Consider the following 22,614-nt stretch of genomic DNA (forward strand, 5'->3'; position numbering starts at 1 on the left):
GAGCTGAGGTGCAGGGTGATCCAGAAGAGCAAGCTTGGACATTTCTTGGACCGAAAACAGAAAAAAGAAAGAAAGAAAAAAAAAAAAAGCCCAAGTTCAGAAAGTCACAAAGCTGAAGCTGATTATCTCTGAATGACATGGTGAGCATGTGGTCTGCAGAAATAATCATGCGAGCCCTCTCTCCAGGACCCAAGCACTGGATGTGAGGTCAAACCAAACCTGACCTGTGAAACCAGGAGAGAGACTGGACATGTTAACTGCCAAACAGGAGGCCCGTGATCACTGTTAAAAGAGACGCAGTTGTATTTGGGGGACCGAAAGGACTAGAAGAAAAATTTAACACCTGAACAGGCAAATCTTTTTGTGGTTGTTTTCTTGACCTGCACCCTGAACTGTTTTGAGAGATACAAAACCACCTCTTTTTAAAAAGTTGTCAGCAGCCAATAAAACTTCACTTCAAAAATCTTCGGAGACCTCCAACAGACCCTTGAAAATCTCCTAATTATTCCCATTTCATACCTGTGAGAAACAGATTTGGGGCCCACAGATTTAGGACTAAGACAGATTTGGGCTAGAGAGACGGTAATGTCTTTAGAAATCATATCCTCCCCCTCCGCCCACTGCCACCCTCTCCCAGCTCTCTGTGACTGTGGTCTGTGGGGTTTAACTATATAGTCACATATATATAATATACATATATTTTTTTGGTTTGGGAGGTTTTCAAGGGGATCTTGGAAAAACTGCTTCATTCTTGAGAGAGGACTATGGTTTCCTGGTTTAAATGGAGTGTAAAGTCTGAACAAAATTCCACTGTGACACTCTGGTCTTAGCCAAACCCTGTCTCATCCAAACTTGAAGATTCCAGGTCATTGCAAAGAACAATCGGCTTTGGTTCACACTGTCTGTCTGTCACATGGCAAGGCATTTTGCTCCAGTCTCCTTCACATGGTCTGTGCTTTTCCCCAGAAAGCTTTCTCAGCAAAGAGAGAGAACATTTCCTTGGCACCCGCTTTGTGGAATTTATCACATGCATTACTCTGTGAAGCTTGGCCAAACAATAACTTTACAAAGGAAGAAAGTCTGTTACGAGTAACCCTACCAAGAATTCAAGGCCGCCCCATGAACCCCCCTCCACCACCCCCAAATAGGTCACTTTTCAGAAACACAGCATGGCAATACTGCCCAGGAGGGGTGCCCTACAGCTCAGAGATGATGCTGAAAATGAGCCCCAACTAAGAGTCAGTCCCTGTGCCAACTGCCCACGCCAGATGTTCCCCCTGGTTCCCGCCTCCCCTAGACTTCTGCTGTGTCATCGATAATCGCTCCCTATATGACTGCTGACTCCTCTAGGACCAGGATTCTCGTCTGTTGCATCTGATCACACTGACCCCCACGTAACAGCTACTGAATGCATGGACCACCGCACTGGGCATCTGCAGCGTACTATTTAATGTACTACGGATACTACCAACTTCAGGAAGAGGTGCTACAGTTATTTCCGTTTTAAGAAGAGGGAGACTGAGGCATAAAGCAATTGACATGCCTATTAAAGACGTGAGAAGCACAAAGATATCTGGTGGGTCTGCTTAACCCCAGGGCCATGCTCTAGAACTATATCCTGCAGGCACTCAACACACGCTCGTCCCCTCCATGAACCGCTTACTGAAGCAACTTGATATTAATTTTTCCTACTCTGCCCCTAACACTTAATGCCACCATATTCCTGCCATCTTGCCCAGGAAGCAGGGTTGGGGGCATACCTAATTTTACACATCCCGAGTGTGGGAAGTGCTGCCTTCCCACATGGCCATTCCTTCCGCCCACATTGTAGGAACTTTTCCGAGCTCCGACTCCTCTGCCTTTGGTATCTTCTTTGAACGCCCTCTCATGTCTAGATCTGCACATTCTTACAAACCCTTCAAGGCTGGAAAGAACCATTTGCTCTCTGCCCACCCTTTGGAAAACCAGACCCAAAACAAACATCTCCAGTGTGCGCGGATGCTGTGGAATGTCAGGAAACAGCTACCGAGCCAAGAGTGGGCCCCACCCGGTCCCTCTGGGGAAAGTGGTTTGGGTTTGGAGGGAGCGCTCTGGCTCTGGGCTCCAGGAGCCCCACAGGCTGAGTGCATGGCTGCCACCCTCGCCTCAACGCGCTTGGCCGCCTGGCAGCTTCTGGCCCAGTTATTCCTCCCTCCTCCAAATGGACTCTTCTGTCTGCCCCTGGGTTTCCACTCACCTCCCTGGCTGCTCTACTTTCTCTTCCTGAACGTCAAATATCAGAGAGTCCCAGAACTCAGTCCTTATCCCTCTGTCTCTCCTCCATGTCTATTCAGTTCCTTAGAGGATCCCTCCAGTTTCCCAGCTTTTGAACCACCTGTGAGCTCATGTTTCCCAAATCTCAACCTTTAGGAACTTTAGGCCGGTTGGCATTTCCACAGGATGCCTCCTGGGCATCTCACACCTCACACGGTCAAACCACAGCTCCTGGTCCCCTCCTGGCCCAGTGTGTGTCTCCCACTCATCCCAGAAACAATACCTCCACATCCCCAAGTCCTCAAGTTGCAAATCTAGGAATATTCAACATTTCTTCTCTTCCCTTCACATGCCCCATCGCCGGGTGCTATCAACTTTCCTTTCGGAATATATCCTAAGTCCACCCAGGACTCACCATTAGCATCAATTACTCATTCCACCTAATATCTGAATGCCCGCAAAACCAACAGGGTACCTAACTACATGGAGCTTCACCTGGAGACTGGAGAATTGGGGCAAAGAAGAGATAACCAAGGAGATGCTCCATAACAGCGGGTGATATCTGCAACGGTGAAGGGGACTGTTGGGAGTGCTGGCTGGTGGTGGGTGTGGTTTCACACGAGGTGCCTAGGCCGGGCCTTGCTGATAGGGTAACACTGAGCCGCCTGTGCCAGGCAGAGGGCACAAAAAGGGCAAAGGCCCAGGGGTGGTGACCGTGAGTGGCAAGTTCAAACAGCAGAAAACAGGCCAGAGCACTGGGGGGTGGCGGGGGCTGGGCAGCGAGGGGAGCGTGTTGTCAGCCTCTGCTGCAGTCTCCCTCCTCACACTCCACTTGTGAGATGTTAATTCAGACAATCTCACGTTCCTGCTGAAAACTCTCCAAGGCCTCCGCAACACACAGGAAATCAGACGCAAACTCACCTACAGCTTCAAAGCCTCACATGTTCTAGACTGGTGCCGCCTCCTCCCCACGACTTTCCACATGCCCACGATGCGGCAGCCACGCTGGCCGTACCCAGCTTTCTCAGACACACCAGGCCTGGCTCCGGGTCCCACCAGGAAAGCTGCCCTGCTGGCTGGGAGGCAGAGTCAGCTACGTGTTCACTGAGGGCCCCCACCCCCACCCCACGGGGCACACTTATTTCACTTCTCCCCTCCCAGGTTGTAAGCCCTGCTCAGTGGTCAGTGGGAAGAGGCCCGGTGCACCCTGGCTGCCTGCAGGATTCCCACACTGTTCCCTCCCTGCCTGAGGCTGGACACACAGAGGACACGGGCCCACAGGACAGGCGGAGCCTGGGTGCCAGCATCGCCACGTGGCAGGCCGCCTGCTCAAGACGGATGTCCGTGTTAGGTCTGGAGGGAAGCAGCGATCGATAGCCACGGGTGAAGCCTCTGACTTTGGGACTGAGTCTGTCAAAGCGTTACCAACAAGAACTAACCAGGGATCCCTCCTGGCACACAGGTCTTGGCTGAAACATCACCTCCTCAGAGGGGCCTTTCCAGGCCACCCTGTCTGCAGCTGCGGTCAAGGTCCTCTGCATCCCAACACACTGTTTCAATTCCCAGCATGAACCCTTCGCACTGTCAGATTCTTCTCATTTATCCAGCTTTCCATGTTTGACAACCGTCTCGCCCCCTGACACATGGGGTCTACAATGGAGTGGGGACTTGACTCTCTTATACACTGCTGTAGCTGGAGCCAAGAATGGCGCCTGGCACAGAACAGACCCCAGGAGTGGAATCAGCTCCACGTGGTCATGTCCCCATGAGCCCTAATCCCCAGCGGTGGGAATCAGGTAACATCCTCTTTGGTGTCTCCAGAACCATCTCAAACAGTGTCCTGCTCACACAGGCTGACATATGAGAAGTCCGTATCAACCCACAAAGAACAGATGAGGGCTCTTCTATTCTCCTGCTCAGGAAACAACTGGACCGGGATGATGGCAGGTGAGCCACAGGCAGCTGGCCCTTTATGCGCCTCCTGGGCACCCTGCAGGGCAGATGGGACCGTGCTCCAGAGAACTGGTTTAACCTGTATGCCGGCACACAGGGTGCTGGGCAGGAGCCACGGTCCAACCCTCCGTGCTGCCTGGCTTACACCTTTGCACAGAATGGAAGTGCCCATCCCCACCTTCTTGCCAGGGCACCCCCCACCAAGAGCAGAGCAGCCGCTGATTTGTATAAAATGGAGACCATTCTTCACTGGAGGGTGGGTTCATAAATAAAAGTCTGGGCCCTAAACTCTGCCTCCTCACTCCCACTGCCTGTCTTCCGTGTGGTCCGAGCAGGCGATGGGCTAGTCCTGGCTCACCCTCTCACCTGCCTTTCCTGTACCCGTCTGGGTGAGCTGGACTTGGGATGCTGGTGCAGGCCGCTGTCTTCTGTGGGCAGTCTGGCTGGCTGAGTAGGCTTGGGGGTGGCCCCACAGCCCTGGCCTCCTAAGACAGGAAGTAGGTGGCCCTGCATGCAAGGGATCTGACTCCCCTGCTCAAGAGAATCCAGTGACGGAGATGGAACTCATCCCTCTTTCACCAGTGAGGAAACTGAGGTGTCCACCACCTCACTCAGGTGTCTATTCCCCACCCACAACCCCTAGCTCACTGGCTGATCTGACCCCAACTGCAGTGGTCCACTTCTCCCAGGCACTGTCTCATCTCATGGGAACTGCCCTTGCAGCCCGCTTGAGTGCCAGTTCTTCTTCCATTTCTTGCCTGGTGACACCAAGGGCTCTGAGGGAACTTAGTCCTGTGGGGCAGGGGCAATCTCTCTTGCTGCTGCAGGGAGTCAGCTGAGCCGCCTTCTGAGCAGATACCCGGGTCCCCGCCTGTCTGTCCCAAGCCATTCCTGACCAAGCTTCTTGCCCCCAGAGTCTGGGCCTCATGTTTTGAGATGGGACACAGAAGTGTCTCCCTGCGCACTGATGGAACGATGATGAGTGGGTGCTCAGTAGAAACCATGGGTGCTTGTCTGGGCAAGAGCAGATGATTCTTCCTTTCTATGTAACTCTGTGTCAAGGGGAACGGCACCTAAGCCAAGGCCAAGTGAGCAATCGCCTGTCTCACTCAACCAGCTGTGTTCCCAAAGAGCTCTGTACAAACTGACTCACTTACAATCAACTGGGAGAGCTCAGGGTGTTGAATCATGCTACAACATATTGGTAAAGAGAATGGTCACTGAATCACTCTATTTTTTAAACTTCTAGCTTTTGAGTGCTGACCTTAGAGAAAGAATCAACACTAAATTTTGATCCAAGAAGGAAAGTGTAGTCTCTCTCAGCCCTGCCACCCAAATGAACCAGAATTTCAGCCCAAACTGCCAACACTTAAACCATCGTCCCCCCAATAGAGCATACCAGCTGCAGCTTTTCACATCTACTTATTTGTTCAATCCTTAGGACAGGATAAGGAGACAACCACTGTCCCAATTTGAGAGAGAAATGGAAACAAAGAGAGTTTAAACCACTTGCCCAAGACCAGCCAGCTAATTATCCACACCAATGCCAGCAGAACGAAAAACATTCCAGTCCTGAAACATGGAAAGAACATGCAGAGTCCCAGGAATGCAATACACAAAGGACCCCAAAGAGCAGAGAGAGCGTAGCAGGACTCCTAGCCATTCCTGTTGGAGAGAGCTCTCAGGGGCCAAAGATGACCAGAGCGACCCCAGCAGGCAGACTTACAGAGAATTGGAGTGAGAGTTTCGCAGCAGGGGAGTGGAGCCCGTGGATCCATTGTGTGGTAGCTTCGGTGAGGAAGGCAGAGAAGAATCCGTCATCTCCTCAATGTCTGAATGGGAGGACGCTGACTTGGGGGACTTCTTCTTCCCGAAGGCTTGCTTGAAGGAGCTGCGTAACTGAATACACAAGACTATCAGGCTGGCAGATGCCGGGCCCACCCCTCAGGCCTCAGCAAACAGACATGCAGAAGAGCAAATTACTTCTCCCGCGCTCTCCTCCCAGCCATGGAAAAGGTTCCCCACAGCTCTCTTGAATCAGTGCATTAAGGGAAGAAGAGTTATCTGGTGTTGACAGCTCAGGGGACTGGTCCTGCGGGTGACATTCCATGCCTACTCTTGGGTCAAGACTAGATGCCAACAGCAAGACAGAGCCTGGCTCAGCAGACGATGTGGGGAGGAGGGGGTGACACGGCAACAAAGCGGGGTGCTCAGACACGGTGACGGATGCGGGTGAGGTTAGTCATATCAATGGATGGGTTAGCTTGGTATCTGATATTCACGTGGGTCTTGCTTACCTCATTGACCTGCCAGAGAAAACGCAAGCAAAAATGGGGAAGGGGGAGGAAAAAAGACACATTTTTAACAGAGAAAGCCAGAGACAGGGAAAGCTTCGGACTTTTCAGACATGGCATGGCTCATAATAAACACCATACAGAGAGGAGGTGTCTGGTAGGACCAGGGATCTTTCAAAGCTTAAGAGTTATCTTCTCCAATTATGGAAGGAGAGAAAGAACGTGTCTGGAGGTGCCTACAATCTAAGCTCTACAAACTTCTTTGGCTGGCTGAAATGACGGCCCCATCTTCCTACACTCCTCATTCTTTCCCGCCTCTAATCAGTCATCTCTAAGTCTTTTTTCTTTTTTAAGCATGTCTTCTTTTCTCAGCAAGGGTAGCTTTATTGCTGCACCAGTCCTAACATGGCCGCATAGCTCTCTATGTACTCAGTAGCTCCTACTGTCCTTCTATACACATAGTAAAAGCAGAAAATTAGCCATGTCGATCCTTGCTCCAAAAAAAAAAAGATATTTTAAAGAAATGTATTAACCATATTGGGAAAAAGGAACTGGTATATCACAAATTCCCTAAACCATGAAATGGATCTGAAAATTCTGAGAACATAAAAAAATTACAAGTATGATGTTTTCTCTGAAAGCCATGATAAGCACATACTTTCCTAGGACCAAAAAATACAGCTTCATCTTGAAAACGTTCTTTTAGAAAGTAAATTTCTTCTTCTAAAGTTTTTTTTTTTCCTTCCGAAAACACATTCTGGGAGTTTCCTTAACCACTGTGAAATTCAGAAAACGGGCCGTTCAGAAATAATGAGAATTTTCTCCCATCAAAGTTTCACCCATAACAAACTGCACATCCAGCTTGTGGTCAAGTCTGGATCCCATTTCTCTCCCATTTCCTACTTCCAGTCTTATTTCCAGAGAGTAGTCAGAGAAACGGAAGGATCTGCGCACATCCACCTAAATCCTTGCTCAACCTCTGGTAAGATGCCAGGTAAAGGAGGAGCTTACAAAGATCAGACAACATTGACCTTTGGGATTAATGAGGACGCCAACTGCCCATCCTCCCCAATAGCACTGATAATCAAAAGCTGTCTTAAAAACTTTAAGTTTTATTTCCTTAATTAAGGAAAAAGGACAGTCACATTTTTTCATAGAAAATAATTCTCTCATCACTTTGATAATCAGACCATATTTAGCAACAGTGTATTAGAAACAAAGCATGAGTTAATTTTATTTAAGTCACAGCAAATGAGTTGACAAAAAGCCATCAGTAATGTAAGGAAAGATTTAATCAGAAAGATGAGAGAATCACCCGGAACTGGCCTTTCCGCTTGCCTCCAATGCAAGTCATTAATAATCAAAATGACTGAATCCTCAACTCCTCCATCACCGGACCTCGCCACCCATCCAAGATAACACAGAATGAATGAGAAGTGTATGGAATGGATGCGGACACTGAAGCTACTATGAACACACGATGCTGTGAGCATTGACAAACGGGGCTCTGTGAGTCCTGGCCAAGTTCAGATCAACCTGGGGTGTCCCTGCACTGAAGTCGGGGAGCAGTGAATGTCAATCGGAACTCCATAGCCGGTCAGCAGAACTGAAAATTGAGTGGGGAGAGGACAGTGGCATTTTCCATGAAGAATGGGAAAAATTGTTCAAGAGGCCATTGTACAGAAAGTCAAGTAGCTGGAGGGAGTTATGGAAACATGGAGAAACACTGCATGGGAGACTGCTTCTATTAAATTTGCTGTTTTGAGTTATGACCTCCGCCCCACCCCCCCCAATTCAACCGCTCACTAACTGCTAACAACCACTTCATGGAACTTTTACTTTCAGCAAAGGGTCAAAAACATTTTAAACAGAAGGGTGGGTGATTTAATGCTCTCATAGGCAATCATGTAAATAAGTAGATAAGGACTACGGTTAATGATGGGATGGCCAGTGATACACACTCCAAAAAACACTTTGGAACTAAGGGGAAAAAACCACATAATAGTAGCCCTGCTCTAGTATCTGGAACTTTGTGGCCAGCCTATGATGAGGAAGAAATGACACATATGAAATAAAAGACGAGCGCTTCACATAAAGTCTTGTGAGACAGTAAAACTACAAGGAGGCGGTTATTTCATGAATCCTAGTGCTTGGCTGAGCACGACACTGACTTTAGTAGAAACCTGTCCACAAGCCACTTCACTGGATCGACTCCCAAGGGTCTATGCTGTGAAGTTAAGAGCTTTATATCCGGGGCACACTGTTCCCGAGACCAACTCTGTTAGTGGGCATGACAGTCTTTGGAGGCACACTCACCCAGTTCTTTCTCTTCTTCTTCTTTGAATCGGTCTCTATGTTGCTGCCCACGCTGGAGTGGCTAGTGGCGCTGTTGATGCTGGAGACGCTGTCGGAGGAGTGCTGCCTGCGGATGCGGAGGTCTGTGGCCTGGGAGCTTCCATTCCCTGGAGACCCAAGATCCAAGACGTCAGGAGCTGCTGACTTTGCCCCTTCCTTTGCCCCAGGATTTACACCCAAATTCACACACCCAGGGACTACTAGCTGTTTCCCATTAGACCTCACCTGCTGTTCCCAGATGCTGAGTTTAAGGTCCTTGAGTAGGTGGGGGCCATGCCCTCTTTGATCAGTTAAAGGAGAACTCTTCTCATTTTGCCCAACAGAAGTCAGGGGAGGCTCAGTGAGAATTCCCCCACACCTGCTCTCTTGAGCTTTAGACACAACAATGTGCCCCCAATTTGCAGCAACAGGCACTTGTGTTGTGAGCGCCCCCTCCTTTGCTCTCTCTGCTCCTGCTGCACCAGCTTTTTCATGCCCTTAGACATGCCATGCCCATGTCCTCTCACCACCTAACAGCTACTATTCTCTCTTCCTGGGATGCTCTTCTCCATCTGTTCTGCCTGGTCAGCTCTTATCAATCCTTCTCACGTCACTCCTAGCCTCACTTTTCCAGGAGGCCTGCCATCTGAGCTGACACTGGTACCAGAAATAACACTGCCCCCAAAAGCAGTGAGACCAAAATAAACCCTGCAGACAGTGTTCCCCACAAGCACAAGATGACACCAACAGCTCTGTCTTTAGAGCTGGTTTCAGGGCAGATGTCGGTTCTCGCCCCATTTCTGTTTCTTACGCTCAGTGGCCTCAGGATGGGATCATTGGGATGGCCTCAGGATGGGATCATCGGCTCTAAAACTCATTATTCCCCTCAGTACAATGTGGAGGGAGGACCAGCATCGCCCTCATAAGCATGTTGTGGACAGAAAATGGGTTAACGAAATCATTAAAACACCGAGCGTAGTGCTCAGAACACAGTGAATGTTCCCTAAGTGTCAGCTCTATCACCTATCAGTACTCTCCATTTCATTTTTGATGTAACTCCTCATGCCTACCTTTTCCCCCACCACCCCAAGTAACATACATAAGGACAAAGCAATTCCTTCCAAAATGTTTCCCGGGACAAATGAGGGATGAACCCATTTCAGGCAGCCCCACGTCAGTAGGCAGAATACCAAAGAACAGCAAAGAGAAATAAGAACGCCTTCTTAAGTGAACAACGCAAAGAAATAGAGGAAAACAGTAGAATGGGAAAGACTAGAGATCTCTTTAAGAAAATGAGAGATAACAAGGGAATATTTCATGCAAAGATGGGCGCAATAAAGGACAGAAATGGTATGACCTAACAGAAGCAGGAGATATTAAGAAGAGGTAGCAAGAATACACAGAAGAACTATACAAAAAAGATCTTCACGACCCAGATAACCATGATGGTGTGATTACTCACATAGAGCCAGATATCCTGGAATGCGAAGTCAAACAGGCCTTAGGAAGCATCGCTATGAACAAAGCTAGCGGAGGTAATGGAATTCCAGCTGAGCTATTGCAAATCCTAAAAGATGATAATGTGAAAGTGTGGCACTCAATACGCCAGCAAATTTGGAAAACTCAGCAGTGGCCATAGGACTGGAAAAGGTCAGTTTTCATACGAATCCCAAAGAAAGGCAATGCCAAAGAATGTTTAAACTACCTCACAATTGAGTTCATTTCACATGCTAGCAAAGTAATGCTCAAAACCCTTCAAGCGAGGCTTCAACAGTATGTGAACCAACAACTTCCAGATGTACAAGTTGGATTTAGGAAAGGCAGAGAAATTAGAGATCAAATTGCCAACATCCGCTGGATCATAGAAAAAGCAAGAAAATTCCAGAAAGACATCTACTTCTGCTTCATTGACAATGCTAAAGTCTTTGTGTTGATCACAACAAACTGTAGAAAATTCTTAAAGAAATGAGAATACCAGACCACCTGACCTGCCTCCTGAGAAACCTGTATGCAGATCAAGAAGCAACAATTAGAACAGGACAAGGAACAACGGACTGGTTCAAAATTGGGAAAGCAGTATGTCAAGGCTGTATATTGTCATCCTGCTTATTTAATTTATATGCAGAATACATCATGCAAAATGCTGGGCTGGATGAAGCACAAGCTGGAATCAAGATTGCCAGGAGAAATATCAATAATCTCAGATATGCAGATGATACCACCCTTATGGCAGAAAGTGAAGAGGAACTGAAGAGCCTGTAGATGAAAGTGAAAGAAGAGAGTGAAAAAGCTGACTTAAAACTCAACATTCAAAAAACAAATAGGACCATGGCATCTGGTCCTATCATGTCATGGCGAATAGATGGGGAAACAATGGAAACAGTGACAGACTTTATTTTCCTGGGCTCCAAAATCACTGCAGACGGTGACTGCAATCATGAAATTAAAAGACACTTGCTCCTTGGAAGAAAAGCAATGACAAACCTAGACAGTGTATTAAAAAGCAGAGCCATTACTTTGCCGACAAAGGTCCATATAATCAAAGCTATAATTTTTCTAGTAGTCATGTACAGATGTGAGAGCTGGACAATAAAAAAGGCTGAGTGCCAAAGAATTAATGCCTTTCAAACTGTGGTGCTAGGGAAGGCTCTTGAGATTCCCTTGGACTGCAAGGAGATCAAACCAGTCAATCCTAAATAGAATTAGTCCTGAATATTCATTGGAAGGACTGATGCTGAAGCTCTAATCCTTTGGCCACCTGATGCGAAGAGCCAACTCATTGGAAAAGACCCTGATGTTGGGGAAGACTGAAGGCAGGAGGAGAAGGGGACAAAAGAGGATGAGATGGTTGGATGGCATCACTGACTCAGTGGACAGGAGTTTGAGCAAACTCTGGGAGATGGTACAGGACAGGGAAGCCTGGCGTGCTGCAGTCCATGGGGTTGCAAAGAGTCCGACACGACTGACCAAGTTAACAACAACAACACATCAGTCTGTAAATATCAAAGCATTAGTGAAACTAAGGCTGTGGAATACTCTGATACTTGGTCAATAGAGATACATCTTCTTCCATTTTGAGATATATCAGAGAAGAGGACAAGCCAGAACAGCTCTCTTCCTAGAAGCTGTAATTAACTGGATGCACCGTGTCTTCTAAGACCTGTCCAACTGACACAGACTCCCACCCTCTGGAAGGGCGGTTGCATCATATGTTGTCAGGGGAGGGTTCCTAAGGGCAGGCAGGTCTCCAGACTGAAAGCTGTTTTTCTTCCTTTACCTTTGCAATTGAGCTCCGGGGTGTTAATTACTCCATTAATGGCAGCCTGGGCAGCTGCGTTCTGTTTCTTCAGCAACTCAATGGTTTTTCTTAACTCATTCAGTTCTGAATCCTGAGGAACAGAAAAATAGACTGGTCATCCCCAAATCATTCTGTACTGAGTTCAACTGAAGTCAGCTTAGCATCAGCTTAGAGGAGAGGAGAGAATGAAGGAGCTGCAGGAAAGCTTTGTCACAAACATTAGCCTGGATCAGTTTTCAACAGGCGTTTGTGAGCACAGGAAAGCAAATAGGACTAAGATCTGTTGCCAGTGCAGTTACCACCACTCCGTCCAAGTCATATTTTCACTCAATAAATCCTGTTCTTTCAGATTCAATTCCAATAGTCCAACAAGCACACTACAATCTATACAGTTTCCTGGAATAAAACAGGATCATGTTTTTAGGTCTGTTAATTCTAAGCAGGGAGGGAAGAAGCACCCTGTTTTACCTTCTGCTCAGCCGTCATGGTTAAGCTCTGGAGCCTGATGGTCATGTTTCCAAGACTCTGCTCAAAGGCTGCCACGAGGTGAGCCTAGAGGGGAAAGACACATTTCCCTGCGGTTACATTATCTTGCAAGGTTTGCTGTTGCTGTTTAGTCGCTAGGTGGTGTCCAACTCTTTGCGACCCCACGGACTATAGCCTGCCAGGCTCCTCTGTCTGTGGGCTTTTCCAGGCAGGAATACTGGAGCAAGTTGCCATTTCCTCCTCCAAGAGGTCTTCCTGAAACAGGGATCAAACCCATGTCTCCTGTTTGGCAGGCTGATTCTTTACCACTGAGCCAGCTGGGAAATACACCTTGCAAGGCAGGCGTGCCTAAACGGTGCCAGCTCTTAAAGAAGGAAATCTTACCGGGGCCACGTGGGTGAGCCCCTGTCGACTTCTTCAGCCTCTTAAGCCCCCACTCCCCACCACTCTCTGCGATCTGGTTACTCTAGCCTTTCACGTTCTCCAACATCCCGTGCCTCTTCCCACCTCAGGGCCTTTCTGCGTACTTTCCCCTCTGCCCGGAATGCCCTTCCCCTAGCTGCCTCCCCAGATGATTTTTACACACACGTCTCGAGAGAGCTCAGCACATGTCTTCATGAGACTCCCAGATTGGGCTGCTTCCCTCCTGTTCACTCACACAAGCACACTGGTCTACTGTGTACTTTGTGGGATCACAGTCACACACACACACACACACACTTGGGATCACTAATTTACGCCGGTCTCTGCTACACTGCAGGATACCTTTCGTTCCCCAGGCACCGAGCTCACAGTAGAGGCTCACGTTAAGCATGTTTACAGAATGGACGAACAAAGTGGTTGGCAGATGTTGCCTGTTATAATCCTGGTTAATAAAAAGCCACCAAAAGGCCCATCTGCTACCACCTCAGAGAACCTGCCCCCTGTTCCCCCTGGAGTGAGGACTTTCCCTGGGGCTCCCCTGCACTTTTATATATCTCTGTAGAAGACAGCATCAGACATGCCATTATCCTATATATTACAAAGACAGCTTTAAAAATGCTGCCAATTATAGTTGAAATATGCATCCAATTTTAAGAGATGTTAGAAACATGAAAAAAAAATGTGTATCTTAGAATTGAGAGATGTGATGCTCTTTTGTCTGCCCCTTTCTCTGAGGCAGACAACCCTCTTCAAGGGCAAGATGCAACTCTGTGTTTCAACACTAAACCTTCTTCCATAGAGCAGTAGGTGAGAGAGCAGCGAGTTGACTGAGGATCCTGATAATATTGTTAAAACCAAGGATAAAGAATGGATAAGTCATCTAACCCTGCAGGCCTCAGTTGTTTCATCTGTAAAATGGGAGCCGCATCTCTGTTCCTCCCAGGGTGATTCTGAGCATTGAGTGACACAATGTGGTTGAAAATGATCTATAAGCTGTTAGGGAATTGCAAAACACAGGCATGACTAGAGACTGCGGGGAACAGATGGGGTTTGGGAACAGATATTCTGAGAACACAGGTGTAGAGAGATGAAGAAAAGATCCTTGGAGTGGGGTGGGTAGATACACAGAAGGTCACAGGAGGAACCAGAAGGACCAGCAAGGTACCTGAGTCTTGGGAGAAGTGAGACCTTATGGTTGTGGAAAATTCTCGAGACAAAAATGATAGATGCACAGAGTGAAGAAGACAAGGGTGGGAGAGGAGCCATCACCCTAGACTGTAAGGGGATCAGGGTCAGCACATATTTCAGATTAGGGAGGAGAGACTTGAGGGGTGAGTGGGAGGCCTCTGTTACTAGACTTCATGAAACAGGGAGATTGAGGATAAGACACCTCTAGGATCAACTGTTGAGCCTCTTTTCCACTGGCAGTAGGAGCTGGCAGGGGACAGGAGCACTTGTGATACAAATGTTAAATGGATTGGCCAGCTTCTTTCTGATTGCATGCCCTCTCTCATGAAAAACTGAGAAAATGCCTTTGCATTTTAAAATAAAGTGATACGCTTTAGTCTGCTCTGGAGAATGTGGCAGGACAAAAGCCAACCAGATTGGAGACAGTCACATAGTGAATGAAGACAGGGCATGGAGGTGAACAAGTTGACTGCTACCCTGGCACTTCAAAGGAATGACAAGGTCAAATGTAAATGACTGAATTTCCATTTATTTCAATTCCTCATTTGACTGCCACCCAAGATTCTATTTGTGGGCATGAAAACTTTTTCGTTTAAAACAAAAGCAAAAACCTGACCCCACGAAGACTGCTTATCGAGAGAGTGTTTTTGCAAACTCAAGAAGAAACCACATGTGCTCCAAAGAACCAGAGGATCGCATTTTGCTGGTGAGCAAAAGGACTGAGTCATGATCTCAGTTATGAAAATACGGGCCAGGAGGCTGGTCCAGAGCCGCACAACAGCCTTCTCAGCAAGCAGCATTCTCACATTCCCAGGGAGAACAAACACAAGTGGGATGAAAACACCCAGAGAAGGTGGCTTTGAGGAGTGTGTCCCAGAAAAAACAAACACGGCTTGGCCTGCGAGAAAGATGGCAGACAGTGAAACACGTTAGCACTGCCTGTGGTGTGTGGCAAGACTAAATATTTACTTTAAAACAATATGGGATTCAGTGGCTTTTATGAGGAGCAAACCGGATTAGTGAAATAATAGTAATGTGAGGGATCTCACTCTTACTCTTCTGGATCACAGAGGAGAGTTCCAAATGGCCCAATGAAAGGTCCCTTGGGGGCAGCATGAGGTCACTGGAGGAATTAATCAAGTTCATTGATAAATAAATTACTATTTTTCAATTAGTAAGGGGCAGTCATTGACAGCTGTAGTTCTTAATAAGGGCAGTATTTCCAAATCACCTGCTGTCAAACCTCATGTGTTTCAAGGAGACCCCTGGCTCACTGGTTCTGGTTTGTAGACATGCATCTGATTCCTGAGATAATGTCTCAGTCTTTGAAAAAGACTCTAAAACTCAAGTTCTAGATCTAATATCAATTTCTGATCTTCTTTTTTGTGTGTATTTATTTATTTATTTGGCTTCACCAGGTCTTAGTTGCAGCAAGCAGGATCTAGTTTGGTTCCCTGACTGGGGATTGAACCCCAGGCCACCTGCATTGGGAGCATGGAGGCTTAGCCACTGGACCGCCAGGGAAGTTCCAAATTTCTGATATTTTAGGATACAGTAATAGAGAAAAAAGTTAAGAAAATAAAGAAGGATTAGAAAAAACACACAATAGCCTAGTATACTAGGGTTTAGGGGGAAAAAAGCAAAAAAAAAAAAAAAAGGAAGGGGGAGAAAAAGAAAAAAAAAAAAAAAAAAAAAAAAAGCACAGATTTCCAGAAATGTAAGAAAGCACAGGAGAATGACTAGTTCAGAGTAGTTAGCAATTACTGAGCCTATAATTAAGGTCTAGCACTCTGCTAGGTACTTCATGTGCAGACTTTAAAATGAAATGGAAAGTTTCCTCGAGTAGACTCAGGCTCAAACCAGGAATTACATGGGCAAAAGCTCCAGATATTTACTAATTACAGTCCTGGTCCAAGGAAGACAGCTTTTTGCTTTTCATTTTAACAGCGTGCTGGGATCACGCAGGTGGCTTTCTGACGGGCTCACGCTCACAATCTATGGTCCTAGACTGGTTGTGCGCTCCCAAGCAGGAAGCCCTGCCTCTGAGGCATCTCAGCACCTTCCAAAACCTCAGGCTCTGCCTCTGAGCCGCAGCCCTGACGACTTACAGCCCTGTGGCAGGGCACCTTTACAGACTGGTCTGATGTGGTAGGAGATCTCTGCCTCTACTCTGACCCTGCAAATCCTGTAACCACATCACAGTTAGGAAGCTAACTTAACCACCTAACAGATGAATGTGTTCATGATGTGGCCTGACCTTTGCCCTTCTTCCATGCTGCCCTCATTCCCACTTCCTTCTCCCTTCCACCCCAGCCCTCTTCCCCCACATCCACGCCATAGATTCTAAGCACACTGAGCTTCTTATAGTTTCCAAATGCAGCAACATCTTCACCTTGGGCTTTTGCACAAATTACTCTCTTTGGTTAGAATGCTGTCCTTCCCATACATCCTCCCCTACCCAGCAATCTTAAGATGTAACCTCCTCCAGGAAGCCTTTCCTGACTTCTCCCAGCCCCATCAAAACTGATCTAGGCATTCCTCTTAGGTATTCCCACAACCATCCCCCTTTATTGCTATCATAACAGCTATCATGTCATAGCAAAACTGTTTTGTCTCTCTGCTGTACCACAGAAAGAACATTAAGATGACAGTGATTATGCTTGTTTTGCTGTTGAACCCACATTGCTCGGGGCATAGTTGGCACTTAAACAGCTGCTGAATTGAATGCTGGTTGGCAGTGCCTCCTGAACACGTAATTGTGTATATTATATAATAATTACAGAGCAGTCAGCCATTTACTGTGGAGTCTTAGATTTTCTTCTTTTTCTCTCTTAAGATGAAAATTTCCAGAAAGAGAAAGGAAAATGAACCATTTTGAGCACTTAATCTATTTCAGGTACTGATCACATTACGCCCCTGAGAGCTGAGTATTATCATCTCCCAGCGCACTGAAGAGCAAAGGCAGGCTCAGAAGTGAAAGAGTCTGCTCAAAGCACAGAGCCAGTAAGTGTCAGAGCTGACACTCACACCCTCGATACCAGAGCCCGAGTCTCTCTCGTTACACCACTCTGCCTATATAATGCTCAGGGGCGACAACGGCTACCGCTCTGGGTCCACACTCACATTTGCTGTCAGCTGGGTGGTCAAAGCAGAAACTTTTTCTTGGGAGGCATCCAGTTCCCGCCGTAGTTTGCGGATCTAAAGATGACAAGGAACAGAGTTACTTGATTTGGGAGTCCACTTCCAGGATGAGCTGGGAGAAGGAACTGACCATAGTGAAAGACGAAATCCAACTAGCAAAATGTTCCTTACCTCTGACTGGCATTTTTCTTCTGGCTGTAAAGAAAAACATAGAAGAAATTAGACCAGTTGAGGAACAACTGGAGGGCCACATTTGGACACTTGCAGCAGTCTTAAAGATGCATTAGTTTCTTTTCCAATGAACTTCTCTAAATAAACCGGTTCAATTCATGTGACCAATCAGAAAGGCCAAATACAAAAAGTGTATTATTTTAAGAAATTAGGAAGAATTAGGAAATACTCTAGCTATGTTGGTTGTGAGGAGCCCCCTGCTTCCACGTGGAGATGACAGGGAGATGGGGTGATGAGAAGGGGATAAGCCAGGGGAAGACTTGCCAGATTTAGCAAATTAAAAAAAAAAAAAAGAAAAAAAAGAACAGGGCACCCAGTTAGATTTTTTTTTCTTTTAGTTTAAATATGTTCCATGCAACAGTGAGAACACACTTATACTAAAAAATTATTTGTTGTTTACCTGAATTTCAAATTTAATTGGGCATTCTATATTTAATCTGGTAATCCTACCTGGGAGACAGGGAGGACAGCTCATAGGTTAATTCTGCCCCATTTTATTCCTCCCTCTCATCTCCCTAGGGCACTGAAGCAGAAACAGCAGCAGGGCAAGAAGGTTCCAGAAGTGAAGGGGACTGGGAGGCCCCATCAGCCAGCCTGAAGACTCCCCAGCTTATAAGAAGGAAGATGGCCGGCATGTTCCTGATGCTCCATCTCGAGCCCCCAGTTACCTGTGACCCTGGGGAGTAAGGACAAAGCCTGTAGACTCTCTTACTGGAAAAACATTCCATCCGGAGCCCTGGGTCTGTGGTGACACAGCAATCAACCAGCCAGAGACTATAAGCTACTTATCTCTTCCCATAGGGGGAGCCCATGTAGGTTGGGGGGAACCTATTGCAGGGGGAACCATTCTTTCTCTCTTCTGGAGTTCCTGTAGGGGCACATATAAGAAGAAACCCACAACCTCCAACACAGGAAACCCACAACCTCCAACACAGGCTTTCTTGGAAATGTTGTAAGTGTCCAATGGCCTTCTCTCCACACGCCACCATCTGTACTTTCTTGGGGTGGAGCAGCCAGGTAGGTGAGTGAAGATCAGTAAAGACTCTATTATGTCCTGAGTCCTCTATGTGTGTCCTAATCCAGTTTCACTAGTGGCAAACCCATTACTTTTAAAGATCAGCATCTGACTCTGGTGTCTCCTCCTGCCAGTTAGAACGCAGAGGGGTACGATTCATCAGGCCCTGCAGTTTCCTATACCCATCAGCTGGGACAAGTGGGTAGCTGGTCTGACCGCCCCTCACACCTTGCTCCCCACCTGTGATCTTGCCCCAGAAGGCCCTCTCTCCAGGCTGATTCCCAACAGCAGAAACTAATTTTTAGGTACACTGTGACCAAGTTAGTTAATCCTTGCAGTGACTCCACAAAGTAGGATGGTATTCCTTTTGAGGTTCAGAGAGGTTAGGTATCTTGCCTAAAGTCACACAGCTGGACAATCTCCTTATCTAAGACATGCTTTCAGATGGTTGGGAGATGTCCTCACTGCTTACTCTTCCCTCTCTGATACTACTCAGCCATCCCTCTTTGTCTGTCTGCCTGCCTGTCCATCAATTCATCCCCACCACCACTACCTATCAAATATTTACTGATTTCCAACTATGTGTCAAGCACCGTTTTAATAATCTGGGATACAGCTATGAACATGACCAAGTCCCTCATGTCTCATGTTGTTTACATTCTGGTAATAATAAGTAGCATTTTATTAAACATTTACTATATGGCAAAGACAGTTCTAAGCACTTGACATTTATTATTCATTGAATGCTCATAACAACCCTTTGAGAAAGTACTAATATAATTTGCCCATGGGTGACAGCTGATAAGTGGTAGAACTGGGATTGGATCCAAGGTAGTCTGGCTCCAGAGCCTATGATCTTAACCAGCACATACTCCTGGCTCTTTGACTATAGTGACATTCTCCTGGAGGCCTTCCAGAAATAAGGCCCTGGCTTCTGAGTCTGATCCAAAGGAGAAAAGTGAATAGTGATAACGTCACAGCTATCTAACATTTGGGAGGCGAGTGGGAGGTCTGTTAGCAGGCTGAACCATCCACAGAGGACCAGCCCTACTTCTAAGCACTTCTATCAGCAGAACTAATGCTCTTTACTCAGGCTGCTACCACTGTCTGTCCCTGTGCCCACCTGTCTCTGGGGTTGGGCCCAGCGTTCTCAACAGCAGCCTGGAGAAATCGTGCGTTTTGTATCTTGCACCCAGCTGCCACCGCACTTGTGTACATCTGGGAACTCGGAGTGAAGCTCTGGGTCTTGGAGCTTCCACTGAGCAGTTCCCCTGGGAACTCAGCTGCCGCTCCCTACTGACCAAGAAAGCAAGTCTAATGCCAGATGTGCCCTCCGCAATTTTTTTCTATTCTGAGAGCTGGCCATGACCTCCCTGTGGCATTTGTTTAGCATCAGGCTGTCTTTTCTTTCCTTTGTAATTAAAATTACAGGCAAATTTCAGCCAGAATGAACATTCTTGAGCATCTAAGAATTAGAGATTTTGGGGGGGGGGGGGAGGGGCCGGGGGGAAGCATGTTATCATTCAATAAGAGCCTTTAAAACACCAGGGTATTAAACAGACTCTTTGGTCTGAGTTGGTGGCAACATAAGACTCCAAAGATTTCTTTCTAGACAACAAATACGAACTTGTTTACCTTAACATTTGCAAAGGCGCCTAAGCATCTGTTTTAGCATTTCATCATCATCAAGGAGCTAATAATAGATAAGGGACCACACACCACTGTTTGGTGGTAGCAGTCTGGTCAGACTTGAAGTTTTCCTTGGAATGAGCATCCCACTCCATCAATGAAAACATTCAAAGGTTAGACTATTTTTTTTTTAAGTCTGCAAAAGCAACTTATATCCTCAGAGAAGGCTCATGGAAAGGACAGTACATGGGAACCCTTGACTCACTGACCTCAGAGACCACCTGGCCTAGCTCCCTGAGGCCAAGGGTAAAATGGAGAATAAGGAGGTAATTTGTCCAAAGTCAAACAGTAAGAGAAAAAACTAGGGTTAGGCCTCAGGTCTCTTGCTATCCAGATAAACATGGAATTAAAAAGTATTAGTATTATTAGGTCTTTGGTAATTTGTGAATTTATATCAACTCCAAAAGGACAATTTCAAATTTCATGAAAACACCAGCTTCAGGTCCACACACCAGAACAAGAGCTACCGAAAGAGAGCCTGTGGCTGGAAGAACTCCCAGTGGTTGGCATGAACGGCACGGAGGGGCAGCAGCCGGGAACTGCACGTGATAGCTTCCTGCCATCGAATTCTCACAGGTGAAGAGCTCCTGTCCTTTTCGCTCTGAGGCTGGCTGATGCAGGCCAGCCCCTAAGTGTTGCTTTTCTGAGTGAAAAACGTGTGGACAGGAAACCCTGGGAAAACTTGGGGCTTCGGCACCGAAATGTCTGCTGCAGCAACACTGCACCAAGCCTGTGGAACTGGAGTCCCACATCCCCTGCCCCGTGCCTTCCACGCCTCTGGATTCTGCTTTCCGCAGCAGGCTACTATCCCCACCTCAGAGAGGAGGGGAGAGACCTCAGGGCTCAGCCCAGAGCCCAGCATGTACTTGGGGCCAGTAAACACTGTGCAGGAAGTGACTCCAGGTCTGCAAGTACCCTCTCTGGTACCCATGTCACAGAGCTTCATTCTAGAGGGGAAGACTCAGAGGCCTCAACTGCTGACCGTTAGAAGGCCATCCTTGTGCTTTCCTGGATAATGGCTTGAATGACCCCTTTCCAAAGTTACTATATATAAAGCCTTTAAGATGAAAGCCCAGACTCTGATAACATTTCAGACAAGATGACGTAGCAGAGGAAAGAGGTTATTTTGGAGCTGGAGGAACAAGGTGGTAGGAACAGAAGAGAATGTTTCTAGGTCCTTCAACTCACACCACGTCAAGAACCACTGAAGTCTGTCTGCTCGCTGCATGCCCAAGAAGGAATAGTCAGGCCCTGGGCTCTTTAACTTGATTCTGGGATGGCCTTTAACTTACAAGGGGCTATCTACAGTTTGGCCCACAACATAGCCCAGATACCTGGCATTACCAAAATCTGAGTTATTAAAACATCTGTCCTTCATGGAATGAAGGTCTAAAGAACCCCCAATTTCCAATTAATCAAATGTTTTTTTCCTTTATATGAATTCCCGAATGAAAGTTTTTAAGATAAATACTCACGCACATAGCTACAGAAAGCATCCTGAACAAATCCAGTACTACTTGGTCACATGTGGCTTTTTTTCAGTAGCCCTCTCACGGCTGACAGCTGTCACTTATGAGAGCTGCCTCTGTGCTGTGTGCATTCTATTCACTGCTTTACCTGCATTTTCTTATTTCATTCAAACCTGTTCTTTGAACACTATGTGCTAGGCCCAGTTCTAGGCACTAGGAATAAAACCAGAAAAAAGTCCTTGTCTTCCAGGAATTTATGTTGCAGTGAATAGTAATCTTCATATATTTAATTCTCAGTACAACTCCACAAAGTAGGGACTTCTGTTCTTTCTACTTTACAGACAAAGAAACAGGGAGATACAAAGTTGAAAAAGCCATCTTGACACTTCCTTGGTAGTCCAATAGTTAAAGAATCTGCCTTCCAATGCAGGAGAAGCGGGTTTGATCCCTGGCTGGGGAACTGGGATCTCACATGCCACGGAGCAACTATGATTGTGTGCCACCCTAGAGAGTCCATGTGCCACAACGAAAGATCCTGAATGATGCATGCCATAACTAAGACCCCATGCAGTCAAATAAGTGAGTAAATATTTTTTTAAAAAAAGAAAGAAAAAACAGTAAAAGGAATCTCATACATTCTAACCAGTTACTACCTGAAGCACAATGCCACTTTAACAAAAGTCAGCCTCTGATTTATTGGTTGGTACATTATAATCAATAGCTGTTTGTAAATTTCAAATTGTGTTCCCTAACTAATTGATCCCCTTATGATGGAAATACTTTCTCTAGGAGACATGCTTATATTTTATTTTGACACACATAGCCATTCAGCATTGATTT

At 46.7% G+C, this 22,614-nt stretch overlaps 1 protein-coding gene across 7 annotated transcripts in view; it reads right to left on the reverse strand.

Moving 5' to 3' along the window:
- NAV2 (neuron navigator 2) overlaps positions 1-22,614 on the reverse strand; it is a 425,616-nt gene that overhangs the window by 30,313 nt on the left and 372,689 nt on the right. For all 7 annotated transcript variants that reach the window (XM_061406213.1, XM_061406214.1, XM_061406212.1 and 4 more), the window contains 6 exons: positions 17,542-17,565; positions 17,353-17,427; positions 12,601-12,684; positions 12,112-12,223; positions 8,817-8,962; positions 5,933-6,105 (listed from right to left, as the gene is read on the reverse strand). In XM_061406213.1, the coding sequence (XP_061262197.1) occupies positions 5,933-6,105; positions 8,817-8,962; positions 12,112-12,223; positions 12,601-12,684; positions 17,353-17,427; positions 17,542-17,565 (614 nt within the window). The remainder of the gene's footprint in view (positions 1-5,932; positions 6,106-8,816; positions 8,963-12,111; positions 12,224-12,600; positions 12,685-17,352; positions 17,428-17,541; positions 17,566-22,614) is intronic.

Source organism: Bos javanicus, chromosome 29 (genome assembly GCF_032452875.1).
Source record: "Bos javanicus breed banteng chromosome 29, ARS-OSU_banteng_1.0, whole genome shotgun sequence".
NCBI classification, from domain to species: Eukaryota; Metazoa; Chordata; class Mammalia; order Artiodactyla; family Bovidae; genus Bos; species Bos javanicus.